At 47.2% G+C, this 17,493-nt stretch overlaps 1 protein-coding gene and 1 long non-coding RNA gene across 7 annotated transcripts in view; one reads left to right on the forward strand and one right to left on the reverse strand.

Annotated features, from left to right (window-relative positions):
• Window positions 1–968: 968 nt before the first annotated feature.
• LOC116184315 (uncharacterized) lies at window positions 969–3,380 on the reverse strand. Its single transcript, XR_004149076.2, has 2 exons — window positions 1,793–3,380; window positions 969–1,227 (listed from the first exon to the last, which is right to left on the reverse strand). It is a non-coding gene; the product is annotated as an uncharacterized LOC116184315 (long non-coding RNA).
• A 333-nt stretch (window positions 3,381–3,713) lies between these two features.
• The window catches only part of CUX1 (cut like homeobox 1), a 269,656-nt gene continuing 255,876 nt past the window's right edge, over window positions 3,714–17,493 (forward strand). For 5 of the 6 annotated variants that reach the window (XM_021550821.3, XM_021550817.3, XM_021550818.3 and 2 more), the window contains exon 1: window positions 3,714–3,850. In XM_021550821.3, the coding sequence (XP_021406496.2) occupies window positions 3,788–3,850 (63 nt within the window). In that variant the 5' untranslated portion in view covers window positions 3,714–3,787. Of the gene's footprint in view, window positions 3,851–4,987; window positions 5,231–17,493 lie in introns of those variants that run through there. The other variant, XM_077787491.1, reaches the window with a different exon arrangement.

The raw sequence follows: 17,493 nt of genomic DNA on the forward strand, positions 1-17,493 counted from the left end.
TAAATCTCCCAGGAACATAAATTATCTGTTTGGCTGTCTCTGTTTCCTGCCATTCCTGTGGAATCTTGCTGTGCAATGGCACAGAGCAGTAAAGGATATCCCAAATCCAGTTTAAGGTGAACAGAAGGACACTTCCACAGTGGAGGGGGCTCAGATTTTGGAATGAGGAGCTCCTTTCAGTGGGCACAGGCAGCCAGGGACAAGAATTAGCTGAATAAAATGCAAAGATGAGAGCCATGAAATGAGGAGGGAAGGGGCTGGACAAGGAGCAGACAGGGTACAGAGAAGGCTCTTGAGGAACTCTTTTAGGGGCACTGATAGAAATTTGGGGGTCAGTTTACATGAAAATGGAAGAAAAAAACCACAAGAATTCTTGGAGAAGAGATCCAAAAGTTGCAGGTGCTGGGAGAAGCAGCACCTCATCTTTCAGTGTCCTGGCCAAGAAAATCAACCAGGTTCATTAAGGCAAAGAGAAGCCCAAGTCCAGTGATCAATACTGGACTCATTGTCCAAAATATCCCCATGAATGCAGACTGATGCCCAGGGGAGCAGCGGTGCTAAGGAACTGCTCCCAACCAGTTTGGGACCTTTGGAATAAAGATCCATTCTCCTCAGTATTCCAGATGATGACATGAACAATCACAATTTTCTGTGATGGTCCGAAGTGCAAATATGTTCATTAAATAGCTGTATCAGTGAGATCTTACAACATTAATAAGCAACAAATTTTAATGTAATTTTCACCGAATTCCCCAAAAGAAATCTGTACAATGTACTTAAAATTATTTTGGATGTATGAAGCAGTACTAGTTGCTGCCACCATTTGAGTTTTAAACTTCAAATCCACTGTGCTTCCTTTTTCAGTACTCTATTAGTGCCCATTGAAAGAAGTTAGCATTTACACAGATCAAATCTAACTTTAGAAAAACCTTCCTCAAACGAACAGATGAGAATGATTCCTCAAAACATAATAACCCAAGAAAACTTTATTCTAACCATCTTCTTGCCAGGGTGCACCCAGTTTTCCAAGCTCCCTCTCCCATTGTACACAGGTACATTTCAGCAGGGACACAAAGCACATTAGGGCTTGCTCCAAGGAGCTCTGTAGCCTGCAGGATCTTTGCAGAATCCAGCCCGAAGAAACGCAGCACTTTGAGAAAACAGAGCTGTCAAGCAAGATTTCCTTGGGCTTGCTGCCACACAAAATGGCAAACGAGGGACTTGATCCTGCAGCAAGACAATAGGAATTAGAGGTGCTCAGCATTTTGTCTTCCGGCAGAGTTAAGGTTCCTCAGTAATTCCCCAAATCAGCTGTACTGCTTTATACTTATTCAAAATTACATAGCTAAAAGCTTTGGTAGGCAGCCACAAAGCTTTTATTTCAAATTGGCAATAATGTAACTTCTGCAAAAAAAAAAAGACTACAATAATGTTAAAAATATCATAAAATGTTATTTATATCAGGATTCATTTGTTACCCCATATGACAATCATTCATATTTCTTGACAGATATAAACCTCCGCTTAACACATTAGTATCATAAATATTACCAGATATAACACTGTAATTTAATACCTACCAAATGTATTTTAAAATATTACTCAATTTAAAACTTTGGATTTTAACCAGATGTGTTTCCAGAAAATGATTCAGGTCAGATGCTTTTTTTCTTTTCCCTTTTCTGTGCCCGCACGTTCAAAGCGGAGCGTTCCTATGTGATTTATTGTGCCATGACTGTGTGCCCCGAACCTAAAACAGCACCACGATACTTCATCCTCAAGGCTTACACACCTGCAGTCCAAACTAACAAGAGAAAACATCTACATGGCACGGCAGGAGCCTTTGAAATGTCTTTTTGCAGTTGCCTGGACACAGAACAGACTGGTAGAACAGGGAGGCAGCGGAGAAAGGGTGAAGACAGGAACTCCAGCCTCTTTCATCTAGAAAGGGGGGACCATGGAGAGATTAGAGGAAAGGATTTTGATTAGATCACTGGAATGTGAAATGATGCTTCCCAGGATTAAAATCCTATTTTAGAGCTACCAAACCGGTTACGGCGTTAGTCAGAATTTGGAGGCTCGTGCAGCTCCATCCCTGCTCCATCTCCGGCTGTCACTCCGAGCTCCCCACGCCCTCTCCCCAGACCACAGGGGACCCCAGCCAGGCACCCCAATCCTCTCCAGCATCATCCCAGCAAGGAGCTGGCCCCCCTCAAAGCATGGCAGTTCTGGGGGAGAAGGAATTTCCTTCTCCATGGGCATCCCTGGGTCCAGCCCCACGGCAGTCGCATGGAGACTTGGATTTCGGTCTCATTGGGCCCCCAGTTTAGATCACCATGTAGAGGTCTGACATTTTCATAACCAAATGCCATTAGTTTTATTCCCAGCACAGCTAACCAACAATCTGAAGGTCTGTAGTCGTCGGGCTGATCATTACGTGGAACCCATTAACATAAAACCCGCCATCGCAATTAGTATCTTTGTAAGCAGCAGCCTCAGCAAAAAGTGGAAATGGAGGCTGAAATGATGGTGCTTTTCCAAAGGAGGCCGGCAGCAGATTGGGAAATAATCTGTGGCAATTGCTCTGCTGCTGTCTCTGCCTAACTTCTCCAAAGACAGGCAGAGCCATTTCCAAGCAGTCAGCCCACGGACTTGAGCGAGCACTAAATTCACTCGGTGATCAAATACAATTTGAGAAAAAATCTACAATCGCTCACTTGGGGGGGAAGAGATATTTTCCTTTTACAGATGAAGTGCAAAACAGTGAAAGTAGCTGTATTTGGAAAAATACTGTGCAGTTTATTGATTCCAGAGGGGACAGGTACAGACCGTGGGTTTACCCATTTCCCAGCAAAAACGGAATAATTTCGAGGGGTGCAAGGCATCTGCAGGCTGGTTTGTTTTGTTAGGAGATGAGCCTGCTAAAATGTTCTGTGCTTTTCAGGAAGGGAACAAGGAAAATGTTCGTATTTATAGCAGCATCATTGTTTAGAACAAAATAAGTTATTTCATCCTTGTAATCTCCGTTTTTATGGCTATCCTGCGCGGGGCTGGGACCTGATTTTCCAATCTCCGTGCGATCCTTCTTCCCTCGGCAGCGGCCGGCGGCACCGGCCCTGGCAGGGAGCGCCTGTCCGCGCTGAAGAAATCCCGTTCCAGGCGCTCCCGGACCGCCCCGACACCGGGAACCCGCTGCCCCCGACGCACTTTTCCATTGTTGTTTCCCCTAAACTCTCCGCACTCGGCTAATTTTAGCCCCGCGGCTCCCCGAGCGGGCTCCCCCCGCCGCGGCTCCGGGCACCATTTGCCGGGCGATGCGCTGCCATCAACCCGCACGGTCCCGCACCGCCCCGCATCATCCCCGCCGCGCCGTGTGCGCACCGCCCCGCACCGCTGTCCCCGCGCGCGCGTCTCCGCATCGCCCCGCGCTGTCCCCGCGTGTCCCCGCGTGTCCCGCGTCCCCTCCCCGCGTGTCCCCGCGTGTCCCCGCGCTGTCCCCGCGGGTGCGGGGTCGCCGTGAGCGCGCGGCCGCGGCGCCCCTTCCCCCCCCCGCCCCCCCCACCCGCGAACGCGCGGGCTGAGTCCGTGTTCCGGGCGGGCTCCAGGCCGGGATTTGGGCGCTCCCTGCCCGCCTCCCTCCCCCTTGCCCCCCCGCCCCTCCTCCCCCCTCCCGCCGGCTCCCTCCCTCTCTCCCTCCCTCCCTCCCTCCCTCCCCCTCCCTCCCGGCTCCTGAACTCCAGCCCCTCTCTCTCTATCAGCCGCTCACTCTGTCTCAATATGTCTCAAGATGGCGGCCAATGTGGGATCGATGTTTCAATATTGGAAGCGCTTTGATTTACAGCAGCTGCAGGTCAGGCTCCCCCGCTCGCCGCACCGGCCGGGCCGCGCCGCCGGACCCCCCCCCTCCCTCCCTTCTCCGCCTTCCCTCGGGCCCGGCCTCCCCCTCCTCCTCCCGCTGCCGGCCCGCGCCGCCTAAAGGGAACCCCCCGCTCCGCCCGGCCGCGGCGCTCCGCTCCCTCCGCCCCCCCCGCCATCGATCACCGGCCCCATCGGAAATTGATCCTCTTTGTTCAATTCATCGATCAGCCCAAGATGGCGCCGGAGCCGCCGCTGCCGGGGCTGCCGCCGCTTCGCCCGCTCCGTCCCGGGCTGCTCTTTCCCCGCTCCGCGCTCCCCCCCGGCGGCGGGGCCGTGCGGGGCGGCGGGCGCGGCGGGACTCCCGGCGGCCGCCGCTCATCCCCCGCCCGCCTCCTCCCTCTCCCTCCGCGCCGCCTGCCCCCTTTCCGCCGCCGCATCCCCGCCGCTTTTCCTCCGCCGGGAGCCGGGGAAAGTTTACCGAGTGCTGGGACTTTGTGTGGGGGCGCCGGGCGGGCTGGCGGTGCAGGCGCGGAGCGGCGGGGGCTGGGGGCGCTGTGGTGCCGGCCGGGCGGGCGGGCGCTCCCCGCCGCCGCCGCGGGGTGCCGGCCCTCGCTCCGCTCCGCTCCGCTCCGCCGGGCGCGGGGCTCCGGCCGCCGCCCTGCGACCGCCGCGGGCACCGCGCCGGGCCGCCAGGGGAGGGGACGCGGCGGCGACCGGCCGGCAGGGAGGGTCCCGCGGGGTGGGAAGGGGCGAGCGCCCGGTGCGCGGAGAGGGGGGCTCGGGAGGGCAGCGGCAGCGCCGGGCGCGGGGAGGGGCGCGGGGGCGTCCCGGCCGCCGGGGCGCATCGCGACGCATCTCCCCGCGGCGGCGGGAGGGCACGTTACATAATTCACGGGCTCTCCAGCCTCTCCTGCTGCCCAGGATCTGACAGATGAGCGGAATATTGATGCTTTACTGTGCTGGCTCGGGAGGACCCAGAAGTGCCGTTTCCTGCGAGGGAAAGTCCTCGCAGACCGGCCTCCCTCCCGCTGGCCCGGGGGAGCGTCCCCGGGGGAACTGCGGCCCCACGGTTTAATTGAGTTGCCGGGCTACAGATAAGGCCGGGGCGGGCCGGGGGGGCTGTCAGACGCTGTATCGGTGCTGCTCCCGCCGTGAATGGGATTGCAACACGCGTGTCTCCCAGTTGATTGGCGCAGGAAGGCGCTGCCCTGCCTCTCCAAAGCCGCCGCTGCCTCCCGTTTAAATAAATTGGCTCGAAAGCCGGCGGCTGCCCACCCTGGCCCCCGCGGAGGCGGCGCTGGAGCCGGCCGGAGGCTGCGGCAGGCGGAGGGATGGTGCGCTGATGCTGGGCAGAGCCGCATTCCCGCTGGAGGTGAGGGGATGCTGGCCGGGGGCCGGCTGCGGGACCCGGGTCCTGCCGCCCTCCCTTCCCCTCGGCCGGGCGTGCGGGAGCCATATCATATATATACATATATATAATATTCAAAACTCCCACCCCAGCAGCCCCCGAAAGGGGAAGTGCTGCGTGGGATCTGTGCTGGGAGGCCGGTCCCTTCCGACTTTCAGGTGCATTAGGAGGTGGGGTGAAGTAGCGTTTTGTTTCAGGTTTCTCTGTCGTCTTCCACCCCCTTTCGCGTTTTATTGCTTCTTTTAAAGGTTTTGGATTAAGGTAGACTTGGCTGAACTTTGCTAACTTGAAAGGGTTCTTAATAGTGACCCGGAATACCTACAGGAATACAGAAAACGAGATCCAGATGTAGAATTGTATAAAATAAAATGGATTAAATTAAGATGTAGTTAAACAAGGTCTGACATCTCTAATTGTGGACTTTTGCTTTTGCCTCTGTGTACGTGTGGTTGTACTTGCTTAGCATAGGAAAATAAACGCTCCGAACATCGCTGCCGTGGTGTTACATTTAACGGTGAACAAGTCTAAATATTGCCTATAAGAATAAAGCCTTCAGAAATGCTTATTGATTAAAACATATTATGCTAAAGTATCTATCATGTAAATTAAATTCTAAAATGTAATGAACACAGCCAAATGACATTTTGATAGATTGTTCTATTCTGTTTTTAGTAAAAAATAGCTCACTTTTATCATAATTTAATTTCTGTGCATACTGTAAAACCTGTTGTGGAGTATCACTGTACAAACCTTAATCTCGTTTTTGCAGACTAAATGTGACAGTCTGACTTGAACAGCTTGTAGCTTCTCCTTTGAAGCATTCTGGTAACGCCAGCTTAGAGTTGTTTGAACAATATTCATTACCTTTTGAGGACTGGTGATTATTTATCCGTGTGCGGATTGAGGCTGTTCACCTGTTGGCAGGTTCACCAGGCAGGCTGTGAGCAGCACGGAGTTTGTTAACTTTGTATGCACTCTGTCTGCAGAGAGCCCTGGAGTGACCGGGGAGGGAGAGAATACCTTCCTCCCTATTTTGTTTCAAATTAGCTTTTTATTTTATTTTTTTTTACCCACCCATCTGCGCGAAGAGGTAGTGTAATGTTTACTCCCACTTGCAGATGAAGCAATGTGGTATAAAAACTATCATTCCCAGGGATGAAGTTCAGTCCCACAGAGCTGTCCATGCCTCCCTCTGTCCCCGTCCTTCACTTGCACTGACGTATTTCGAGCGTGGAATTGTAGAAAATAAAAATACTTCCGTGTACTCTCTGTTCCAGCGTGAAAGCCTGGAGGATTTATGCTTAACACAATTCCACCTGAGCCCTGCGGACTCCAGCTCGTGTAGCTCAGGGTGTGAGGGCTTTGAAGCTCTCTGTGCATGAGAAAGTCGTGAGGAGCTGGGACTGGGCAGTCCCGGATCGCTGGCAGCCAGCGCTGCGTACCCGGCTGCTCCCAACTTCCTCTTCCACCTTCTGTTAGGAGGAGATGTTTAACTGTTGATGAGCTTCGACCTGCCTTGTAATATTAAGCAGCAGGTTTCTCCAGACTGTATCAATATTAATTAAAAACAGAGCCAGGAACACTTTAGGGTCTGACTTTTTAAATTATTTATTTCCTTTCGCTAAATAACCCTTGTTTATAGGGAAAGATGTTTCAAGTGTTGGAGACAGGATTAAATAATTCAGAACTTGGATTAAAGAACAAAAAGGTCTGTTCACAAATGGAATACAAGATGCAAAAATGGCAGCTTCCTACAGGTATCAAACGGGGCTCTTCACTGGAGACTGTACCTGCGAGGCACGCAGCTGAACATTAACCCTTTTCTGTAGTAAAGGCTGGCATGACTCCTAAAGAAACTGTGGAACTGGCATGGCACTGCTGCCTCAGTTTGCTGTGTGGTGGTAGATGGGCCCATGTTTGATGGGGAGGAGTTGCAGTGCTGAGAGAAAACAGCCCCTCGCAAACAGAGAGTACTGTGGCAGTAAATGCAGATGAAATCCCTGGAGAAATGCTGCTGCCCTCCAGTTAAAGCTGCACATCCCGTCTGCAAGCAGTTTGTGATTGGAATCAGATCAGCAGCATGAAGGTAACCTGCTGTTCCCTGGTTCTGGTTTGTTTGTAGTTTTTGGTGTCCCCATCACCTTCACTCTAAAAACAACCTTTTGCTGGAGAACAGGAAAAGGAGCATTGTGATCCCATAGGCACAGCATGGAGAGCATGCAGCTCTCCTTGACAGCTCGCTTAATATTTCTGAATATGTGTGTATACATCAATATCAGAGGAGGTAGCTGGTCTCCGACCAGCAGGAGTAAGTCTAGCTTGAGCCACAGCTCTGAGTTGGATCTGAGGACAAATGGAAAAGTTAATACCATTTGAAAACTTAAACTATCTGTAGTTATTTTGAAAATAAACACAAGTTCTCAAAATGTCATTGTAGCTTTTTAGGACAGGCTTACATTCTGGTAAAAAGTACAGTTTCTTATTGCTTTTGAGCAGAATGGCAGAACTCGTTACCATCAAGCTGGGGAGTGAAAATCTAAAGGCAAATCTTGCTAATGTGTTTATTTTTTAAAATCTCATCCTGGTATTGCGTCATATATGATTAAAGTAAGGATAGAGTATTAGTTTTGTGCAGGCTGTGACTAATTGTTTAGGGTAAACCATTGATCTTGTAAAATCTGTAACAAAATCTGGAAAAACTAAGTTGTAATGAATAGCTTGTAAATACTGAAGTAGTTCTGTTACTGGATTGGAAACAGGTGGAGTTGCTGGCATCTTTTAGTTGGGTCTGATGGTACCAGAGCACAAGCTGATCTGTGAAGGAGTTTGTCTGCTTCATCAGAAGTGGAATTAGTGACCAGGTCTGAGTGTTTGATTTGTGTATCTGTGCAGCTCATTGTAGAATTGTTTCTGTCCCAAAAGTAGTCGGTGGTTCTCTGTTTATAGCAGTAGCTGAATGTGCATGGGGAGGAGAGTCTCCAGCTGCTGTAGCCACATTTCTGCTCCCCTCAGCTGCTCAGAGAGGAGAGGTGAAAGCAGCTGGGTGTTCCTGCAGAAGATGCAATACAGAGAAGAGAGTGATGGCAAAGCCAGGGCACTGCTGCCGAGATACTCCGAGAGCAATCACTGCTCCCCTGCAGCAGGAAAGCCCTGGCAGCTTGTGGTGGTCAGGGTGATGTCCCTGGACACCAACCACATGGGACATACCAGAAGAAAGGCCCTTGATGTACTTCTGGCACAAGAACTTGTCTTTCATAGGATTCCTTGAGTCCTGCTCCTTGGGAATAAATCTCTGAGAGCTTTTCTATCCCTTGTTCTATTCCTGCAATGAAATAATGCCCATTAGAAAAGTGGCAGAATCAGTGCGTGCTTCGGTCACTCTGCTCTAGTGCCAAGTTTGTGGTTAATTGGATGATGTATTGAGAAGTGCACTAGGGAGGACTTGGGATATGGTAATGGTTGGGAGTTTTCTGAAAAAGCATCACACTGGTTTGCTGTATCTGACAATACCAAATAAGTAACGGGTGAAACATTTTCTAGAGAAGAAATTACATGCAGTCTAAAATTCCAGTGAACAGTTATTCTTTATTTGCAAGCTGATTTGTAATGCAAAAAGTGGATGTAGAGAAATGCATAATCCAGAGTTTCAGTTTGATCACACCGAGGCTGAGAATAAAGGCAGTTTATTTATTGGGTAGAGAACAGACACATATGTGGATGATTGGTATTTTTTAAGGCACCAAGCAGGCAGTGTGCACTGGCTTGCAGCCTTTCTATGTAAGCAGGGTGGTAAGTTCCCATCTTGTGTATCCAGGTTTTCCCTGCACTTGTGCTTGGCTCTTTCCCATATCCTTTGTGGGAAGGCCTTGAAAATGCAATGTATTGGGAATATAGTGACAATGGTCCACTATGCTGGAATGGGGGAGCAGGGAGAAAGATTTGAGGATGAGAGGGGGAAAGCTGAATTGGGATTGTTTGTAGAAGACAAGGAGTGTTGGATGAAGAGACTTGTACTGGAGTGTTCACACATGGAGTTGAGTGTACCGGGACAGATGGGAGAAACTCTGACCTCAGAAATAGTCTCCTTAAATTAGTGAATATAAAATAAATCCCACTCATTTTGTGACATATATTCTCAGCTTGCTTTTGTTGTCTCTGATTTGACAAGACAAATCAGTGATTTCTGCCTTTATTGGCATTTATAACGATGAAAATACAGGCTGTTGCACTGGTTGGATTGTGCAGAACGTGGAATGCAGACAGATTGTTAGATGTTAAGTTTTTATAAAAGATTAAACAGTTGGGTGTCAGTTGTTGGACGTAACAAAGGTCTCCACTCCTGTCCAACAGTAATTGGATTTCCAGGAAAGCACCAGGCAGTGAGGAATTTGCAGTAAGTCCACCACTGTACCCTGGTTGTGCTTCTGTTCAGTGTCTAGCAGGACACTGCAGTTCTTACTGCACTCTTTCTTGGTCTCTCCTGTGACTTAGCAGAATTAAACATTTACCCTGAATAAAGGTAATTTTTAGTATGAAGGTGCTGAAGGCGGGAGGTGCCCGACAGCTCCTGTGCATGTGTTACAGCAGGCAGGGGTTTGCAGCTGGAGCTGTCACACGAATGTCTAACAGCTTTTTGCCTCCCTGCCCCCTTGCCTTGCAATAATTCGATTCCTGTGTCAGCAGTTGGGGCAATAAGGAAGTTTCTGTGGGGGCTGGAGCTGTGCTGCCTTTCCTGGGGAGCAGGGAGGGCAGCTGGGGGGGTGCTCATCCTTCTCCTCATGGACCCCAGTCATCTGCTCTGGGAAGACAGAGGTGAAGATTACTCATTTTTGAAAGGCTCCAAAGCAGATGCACAGAAGTATTTTAAGCTGCTGTGTTTAGATGCTTTGAATTCCCCCATATCTTTGTGTCTCTGGTTGTGAGCACTTTGAGGCACGTACGGATGTAGGCCATGGCTGTCTCGGAGGCTTTTCAGAGCAGTTCATACATCAGAGCTGAGCAGATCCTGTGGTTCTGCTCTTTTGTGTGGAAATGTACCTTAGTGAATGAGCAAGCCTGGAGACTGCAGCATCTGGAGTGCCAGCACAAGCTTTCTGTGAATGATAGGATAAAATAAGGGTAAATGGCTGCACAAATTCCACAGGAACGTGACCATTCCTCTTGCTGAATCCAGGGATTTTGTAGAGGTGAGCCCAGGTGTGCACTGTACGTGGGCATTCAGGTGAGACCAAGCCGTGGTCTGATTCCTGGAAACATTTTATCCCATCCCTCGAGCTGTGGAGGTGGGATGGTCCAGTGCTGCTGCTCTAGCACGTCACTGTGGGATTGCTTTTATGGGCTTGGGGAGGGTGTGTGCAGGATCAGTTCTGACACATTGCAGAGGTCTTTCCTTGCTGAGAAATGTTGGTTTTTCTCTGCGGCTCACGAGTGACTAGCTGAGGGCAGCAATGTTAGAGGGAAGTAAAAATTAAAACAAGTGGTATGGGGGAAGTGACACTGCTTAAAGGAGAGGAGGGGTAGAGGGAAGTGGTGAAGAAAGGAAGGAGGTAAGGAGTGAGCATAAAGCTAGGACTTGGAAATGAAACTTCTTGCAGTACAGTTGGGAGAAGAGAACTTATTTTAGCCTTTAGATAAATATTGGGCAGTGCACAGGGCACTGTGGTGGGTCTCCCAACAAATGTCTGGCTGTAGTGTTACCACCAAAATCACCTCACCTGCTCTTGCTCACCTTAGATCACCTGGGGTTTGCCTCCAGGCTGTCCTTGTGGGAACATCCTGGGAAAATTTGCCCATGACATGCTAAGGCGATGGTGTGACTTCAGAGTGCACTGGCAGCTTTTAGTGTTGCCCTGTGACTATCAGGGTTTTTGTTTCCTGGTAGCTTTCTATCCACCTGCATGGTATTTTCAGGTTTTGTGACTAGGAGAAGCATTCTCATTGTTCTTACTGAAAAAATAAAGGAAGGGGTGAAAAACCCAGGGAATTTCACAGCTTTTGACTTTTTTTTTTTTCCTTTTTTTAAAAATGAAGACTCAGACTAGGTATATCTTAGATAGCAAAAAAGCTTGTATGTTTTGAGTGGAAATGCTCTGGCTTATTCCTGTAGAAACAAAACTGCAAAGCCAAAAGGGAGTGTTGCAGATGATGAGATACAGTGGAAGTTTTATGGGTTAAATCTTGCTCCTTCTGCTTTTGATACCTCTGTTAGGTGTTTGTGGTTTCATGGTGTTGCTGAACCAATATTCTAAAGAAAACAAAAGATTTCTCTTACCAAGGATGAGCTGAAGCTGGTGTGTATCAACCCATCAGAAATGTCTGTTAGTGAACATCACTTTGGGCAGTGGTGCTGACACTCAGAGCCTTGAACTGCTTCAGATCCAGTGTGAGCACAGTCAGGAGGTGGCAGTGACTCTCAGATGAGTTGGGAGTTGCAGTCTCACTGCCAGGAGCTGCCCCATCCCCATTCCTGACTCCAGCCCCTGAATACATCCCTTGCCTGCACTGGTTTGCTTCTCCATCTGGGAAACACTGATAGTGCTCCCAGCCCCTTTTTGAGATACAAGATTGTGAGTTAGCAGTTACTGTTGGGTTTTGCTGCTATTTAATTCTGTCTTGTGGATAAACAAGACTCAGTGGTTACATTTCCTGCACCTTCGTTTTCAATATTTTAAATGGCTCAGTCGGAGAACGTGCTGATTTGTAGGTGCATTTCAGGCTGTTGCTGAAAACAATTTCTACAGAAATGAATGTGAAAAAAAATGTTGGTTTTCCTAAAAGAATATTGAAAATGATTGTTACTAAATCACTGGAAAAAAATGTTTCTTGCCCTTGGTTATAAAATTATAATCTAAAGTTACTCATACATAGACACACTCTTACTTTAAAACATACCTCCCTGTTGTTTGGTGTAATGTACAATTTATCAAGTTTCCCTTCAGATTTCTCTGTATATAGAAGGCTGTTTAAAATTTACATTATAGGCAGCCAGTGATATGAATGTTGAATTAAAAATTCAGCAGTTTGTGGTTGCATCGTTTCAAGCTTCAGCCCAAGGTTTGAAACAGCTCCCTGTTCCAGCAGGACAGGCCAGCCTCTGCCAGCCAGGGCCAAGGAGGATCTTCCATCCCAAGCCACGCTCTGGTGGTTTTAAGGACAGTAACTGGGAGCCTTTGAGCCCCCTGGATGGCCAAAGAGAGGAGATGTGCAGAGCAGTTCTTATGTGATGTGCTGCACCTGTACTTGAAGGCTGAAATTCATTACTCACCAAACACATAGCATGGGGCAGCTTGAAACCTTTTCTTTCAACTTTTCTCTTTTATCCAAATTACCCAGGCTCTGTGGTGTACCAGCAGCCTGCTTGGGCTGTCAGCAGGGTTGGGGGTTTGCTGTATCTGTGCTGCTTGTGCCATCAGGAATATCCATCTCCTGTCTCCTGCTCGTGTCCTGCTCCATGCTGGGGCTGTGCTCCCTGAGCTTGGCAAAGGTGGATAAACTTATCCCTGTTTAGCACAGCACCCAGTGAGCATTGCTGCATGTGCTGAATTTTTGGCTCATGTGTAGTCAGAGTTTCTGGCTGAGCTTGGCTGAAGGAGCTGCCCTTTCTAGCCCAGCCCAGGGCTGAGTTGTGAGCAGAGATGAATCTCTCCATCCTAGTCCAGTGGCCTCTCATCATTGCCTTTATCTTGTGTTTCTAATCAATTCCATTCAGTTTCTTGTTATTTCGTTGATGTGACACACAAATGTTGTCACAGTAGCTCAATAAAATTTATACTTGTGTCTTGTCTGTAATTGTTTTTCATTTTATTTTTATTGGGTGTTTACATGTTTTATTGCATGTTCACGTCAAAGTAAATTTGTATCATGTTGTCACTTAAAGATGTTTGCTTCATTTTCATCCATAAATAAAATGTACCCTTTGTCTAGGATCTGAAACACCAGAATGTTGATTTTGTCAGTGAACTGTCTGCTTTTCTGTTGCAGATCTGTGTGTGTTAATATTGATGAAACTCAGCTTTGGTTTGGTATGTCTGGTATGACCATAGTTGCTTTCTGATATTAATTGTGGGGATGGGATAATATTAAACATTTAAAAACAAGGAGCCAGAAGTCTTGCAATTGATTTTCTGCGGAGAGACTTTTGTGCTGAGTTGTTTACACATTTGTAACCTCAGTTTCTTTTAGGTGAGTGCAAGTGTTTCATGGATATAAAAAATACAGTTGAGTGCACTGGTTTCACCTCCCTTCCCTTCTTCCATCTCTACCATGCCTCTTTCAAGAGCTCTAGTTTTCTTTTGCTTATAGGTTTCTGCACATTTTCTTTGGCATGGAGTTTTGCTTTTGAAATTCTTGGGATGCTGGAAAAGGGCAGCTTCCTCATATTGTGTCCTCAGCTCATCTCTCTGCCTCTGTTCACAACACATTTGTCTGTTTTTGTAGGCAAATGTACTTTATACTCCTAATTACCACGTGAAACTCAGATTATTTCTTTTTCATTCTTTCCAAAAGTGAGTGTATACTTGTGGCCCTGTGGGTGAGCTCAGGGGATGTTGTGCTCTTGCTTCTTAGGATGAAGCAGACAGTAAGGAGGGAGGAATTGTTCTATAAGAATTTATTCTGTACTTTGTAAGAATTTTATTTTTGTATTTTCCTGATGCTGCGAGACTCTGGGTGCCATCAGTGTTACTGACAGTCCTTCACCCCTGCAGGACTGAGGATTAATTCCCTAGTTTAGGTCAGGATTTGAATCAAATTAAACTGCCTTACTAAGCCATGCTCTCAGTTTTATGTCCAGTGGTTTGCTGTTTCCATGCTCATGAGGAGGAGGTGGCTTCACATTTTCTTTTAAGAGCAGGCAGAGTTTTAGTCAATCCCGCGGCTGGAAAGTTTTATTGTAAAAGCTGAGTTCTTCTGTACAACTGTTGATACCCATTTTTTTTCTCTTTGTGAGGCCTTTGCTGTGCTCCAGGCGATCAGCTAGTGAGACCAGAACTGTGTGGGATTTTTTTTCTTGGAGTGATGTGTTAAATACAGCCCAGATGATTAAAACATCACACACACTGTGCTGTGATCAGCTTGGTTTAGATGATAAATTAAAATCTGTTAGCATCTGAGATGTTCTGGCATATCTTGAGAATAGTTCTTTAATATGCCAAGCTAAGTAAAACTTGATTAGTGTCACTATCTGGGATTTTCTGTCCTGTAAATAGAACTTGAAGTCTAAAATTGGAACTGTGAAAACCTACTTTAACTGGGATTAGAAGAAGAATTTAATAGTTCAGATTGATTTCAGAATCTTAGAAAGTGGTCACTGTGCACCAGAGCTGTTGTACGTGCCATCTTCTTAAAAATTAACTTCACTGCAAGGGTTGAAAAGTTCCTTTGGGACTGCAGCACTCTCTGCTTGGCCATCCAGCACAGTGTGCTGGGTTGGAAAGGTGCTTTCTGTGCTTGGCTGCTGCCTGTGTGCCAAAGGTTGTTATGTCTTCCAGCTCCTGGCTTTGCACTCCTGATAGCTGCCAGGATCCTGGCTGGTGAAAGGTGATGGCAGGAATTGGGGTTAGAGGCTTTCCCCTGCCACTGTGAAAGGTCCTGATACCAGGAGGTGATGGCTCTGTTTTCATTTTTTAGGTGTGCTTTAGTTTTGTGTGTGGGGTGGATGCCTGGTGTGGGAGCACAGCCACTGCTGGGCTGGGATCCAGCACTCCTGCCTTGCTTCCAGGGATGTCATGGCAAACTGCAGTCACACTTCATAGTGTTTTGTGCCCTCTTTATTTGCTGTAATCATTTTACCAGCTAGTTGTGAAGTTAATTTCAATGGTAAGAAATATTCATTCCATATCTAGCTGCCTTTATTTTTTTTTTTAAGTTGTTGGTTGGCAGCAGCCTCTTTGTACCGTGTCTTGATTGTCAGCTCTTCATTATAAATTTACTTTCTAAATGCTGACTTAAGGCCTGACACTTTGTTTGTTTAACTGTCAGTTACACTACTTGGGAGACCTAATAAAAGCCTCTCAGATCTTCCTATTGAATTAGGCCACCCTTTACCACCCCAGTGACTGAAGTAAAACAACTGTAAGAGTCTCTTTTCCTGTCTATCCCATTTTTGCTGGAACTCTGCTTCGGGTGTCTTCTGATCCTGTCCTCACTGTGACAGTCGTTCTCTGGTAAAAGGTCACTGTAGTGTTTTAATTGGATTTTTCAGCTGCAAGGAATATAAAAATATAAGTTTATTAATAGAGTGGCTTTGATCTTGAAGGATTCCAAAACATTTGCTGCATTGCACATACAGGAATGGTTTAGTTTTACTGCTCATTCAGGGATAATCAATTTTGTCGTGGAGCATGGAAAGCTGGATGTTCTTCCTGGGAGGTCGGTGGAAGTAGGGGAAAATCTGGGAAGGCAGAATGTTGTTCCCCAAGTGGAATTTCCCCAGTATACAGAATCAAATTGTGACGCTGTCAAAGATGCCAAAGGATCTTTCATAAGATGTTTTGGTTTTGTTTTTTCATCTGAGATCTTTGAAAAAGGTCACGGGCAAGAGACAATTAGAGAAACACTTAAGTGACCTTGTTAGTGTATTTTTGTGGAATTATTGTGCTTTACAGCTATTGCTGCTTCACCCAGATGGTTATTGCTGGTTTCCATCTGTTCATTAAGGAAAAGTAAAGACAGAAAACGGCAGCTTTAACTGGGTTTTTAACCAAAACTTTCAGGTTTTATTTCTTCTTTGACCACATCAGGTTAATGTGTTGGGTGAGCGCGCTGCGGTTTCCAGGCAAAGAGATTAAAGTGGGAGCTTGTCTGCTCAATATGGGTCATGACAGCAGCTTCCTGTGTTTTGGGCACCCTTTTCTTTGAACAGTCCTCAGGTATGAAGTGTGATATCACCCTGGCAGGGAGCCAGGCCAAGGGAAAGACTCTGACCAAGGCTGACATTATGGAAACCATTTAAGTGTTCATGGCCAAAAGGATCCTCAGCTCATATTGCTGCTTATTCCCTGTTTAACCTCAGGGCTCTCTGTGTGACTTCATAGTTCCCCCAGTGGAGTTTTCCCTGGTTTTACTAAGATCTGCTCCCTTAAAGGTTAAACACTTTAGAATCTTCAAGGCTTGCAGGTGTGAGAGCTTCATGCTGGCACTGATGTAGGTGAGCTGACACCAGTTTTAGCATTTTTGTGCTCGGGGTGATCCCCCATGTCTCAATTCTTGGAGAATGGTGGGAAAAGGAGCCCAGAGAGGCCAAGAGCATGATCTGGATTTTCACCTGATGATGAACAAAGCAAAAATAAAATCTTCTTCAAAGTCCCATCATCCTGCTCATGGCACTAAGAGATTTTCTTCACCTGACTATTTTCTTTGAGCTGGTGGATGATTTGTTCTCACAGAAATTTCAGGTGGCATGGAAGAAGGAAGCTGTTTGCAGGGGTCCTGAGCAGGGTACACGAGAGTGGTTTTATTTCCCCGACTCCTTTGCCAGTTGCTCAACCAGATGTCCTCAGTAGTTTGTGCTGTAAGATGTTAAGTAATTAGATCATTCAGATTCTAGTTAAACATAATTAAAGCCCTGTGTAAACTGAGTGAAGCTGACAGGTTTTATAGGTTGGTCATAGCAAAAATATCAGCATTAATACAAAAAGATTTAAGCCTCCCTGCCCTCAAATAAAGAGGTGTTTAGTCTCCAAATTTAGTTCTTAATTAGAACTACAATTTATGGAGCTTACTAAAAATGTTTTTAGGATCTTGGAAGCCTCACTCAAAAGTGCTTCCATGTCGTGTTTTCTGGTTAAAATTTCCTCTGTACCCCTGAATTCAAAATAGAGAACTTACTTAGCAGTTATTATGTCAAGCTAAACAGAAAGATAACAGAATTTTGCAGGTTTTCTCTTGTAGTTTAAGTTAGTGGGTAAGTCAGTTGCAGTGGTGCTTCTTGACTTGAGAAGGGTTGGAACAAGCAGCACCATCTCCGGGTGCCTTTCCCAGCGTGGAGCTGATCTGCCTTTTGGATCATCTGGGTGTAGCACAGCCCTTGTGAGGTGCCTTGGTTTCCAGCAGTGGCTTCCACCCCATGGCACGCTGGGTTCATGAGCATCATATTCCCCTGGTTATTGTTAAATAGCAGAACTGGGGAGAATCACCGTGTAATGCCACTGTGTCTGCAGAGTGAAAGAGCAAATGTGAGATTGTGAGCACACGGCTGAAACCTGAGTTCTGTGTTCCAGCCTTTGATT

The sequence above is a fragment of the Lonchura striata genome, chromosome 20, assembly GCF_046129695.1.
Source record: "Lonchura striata isolate bLonStr1 chromosome 20, bLonStr1.mat, whole genome shotgun sequence".
NCBI lineage: Eukaryota > Metazoa > Chordata > Aves > Passeriformes > Estrildidae > Lonchura > Lonchura striata.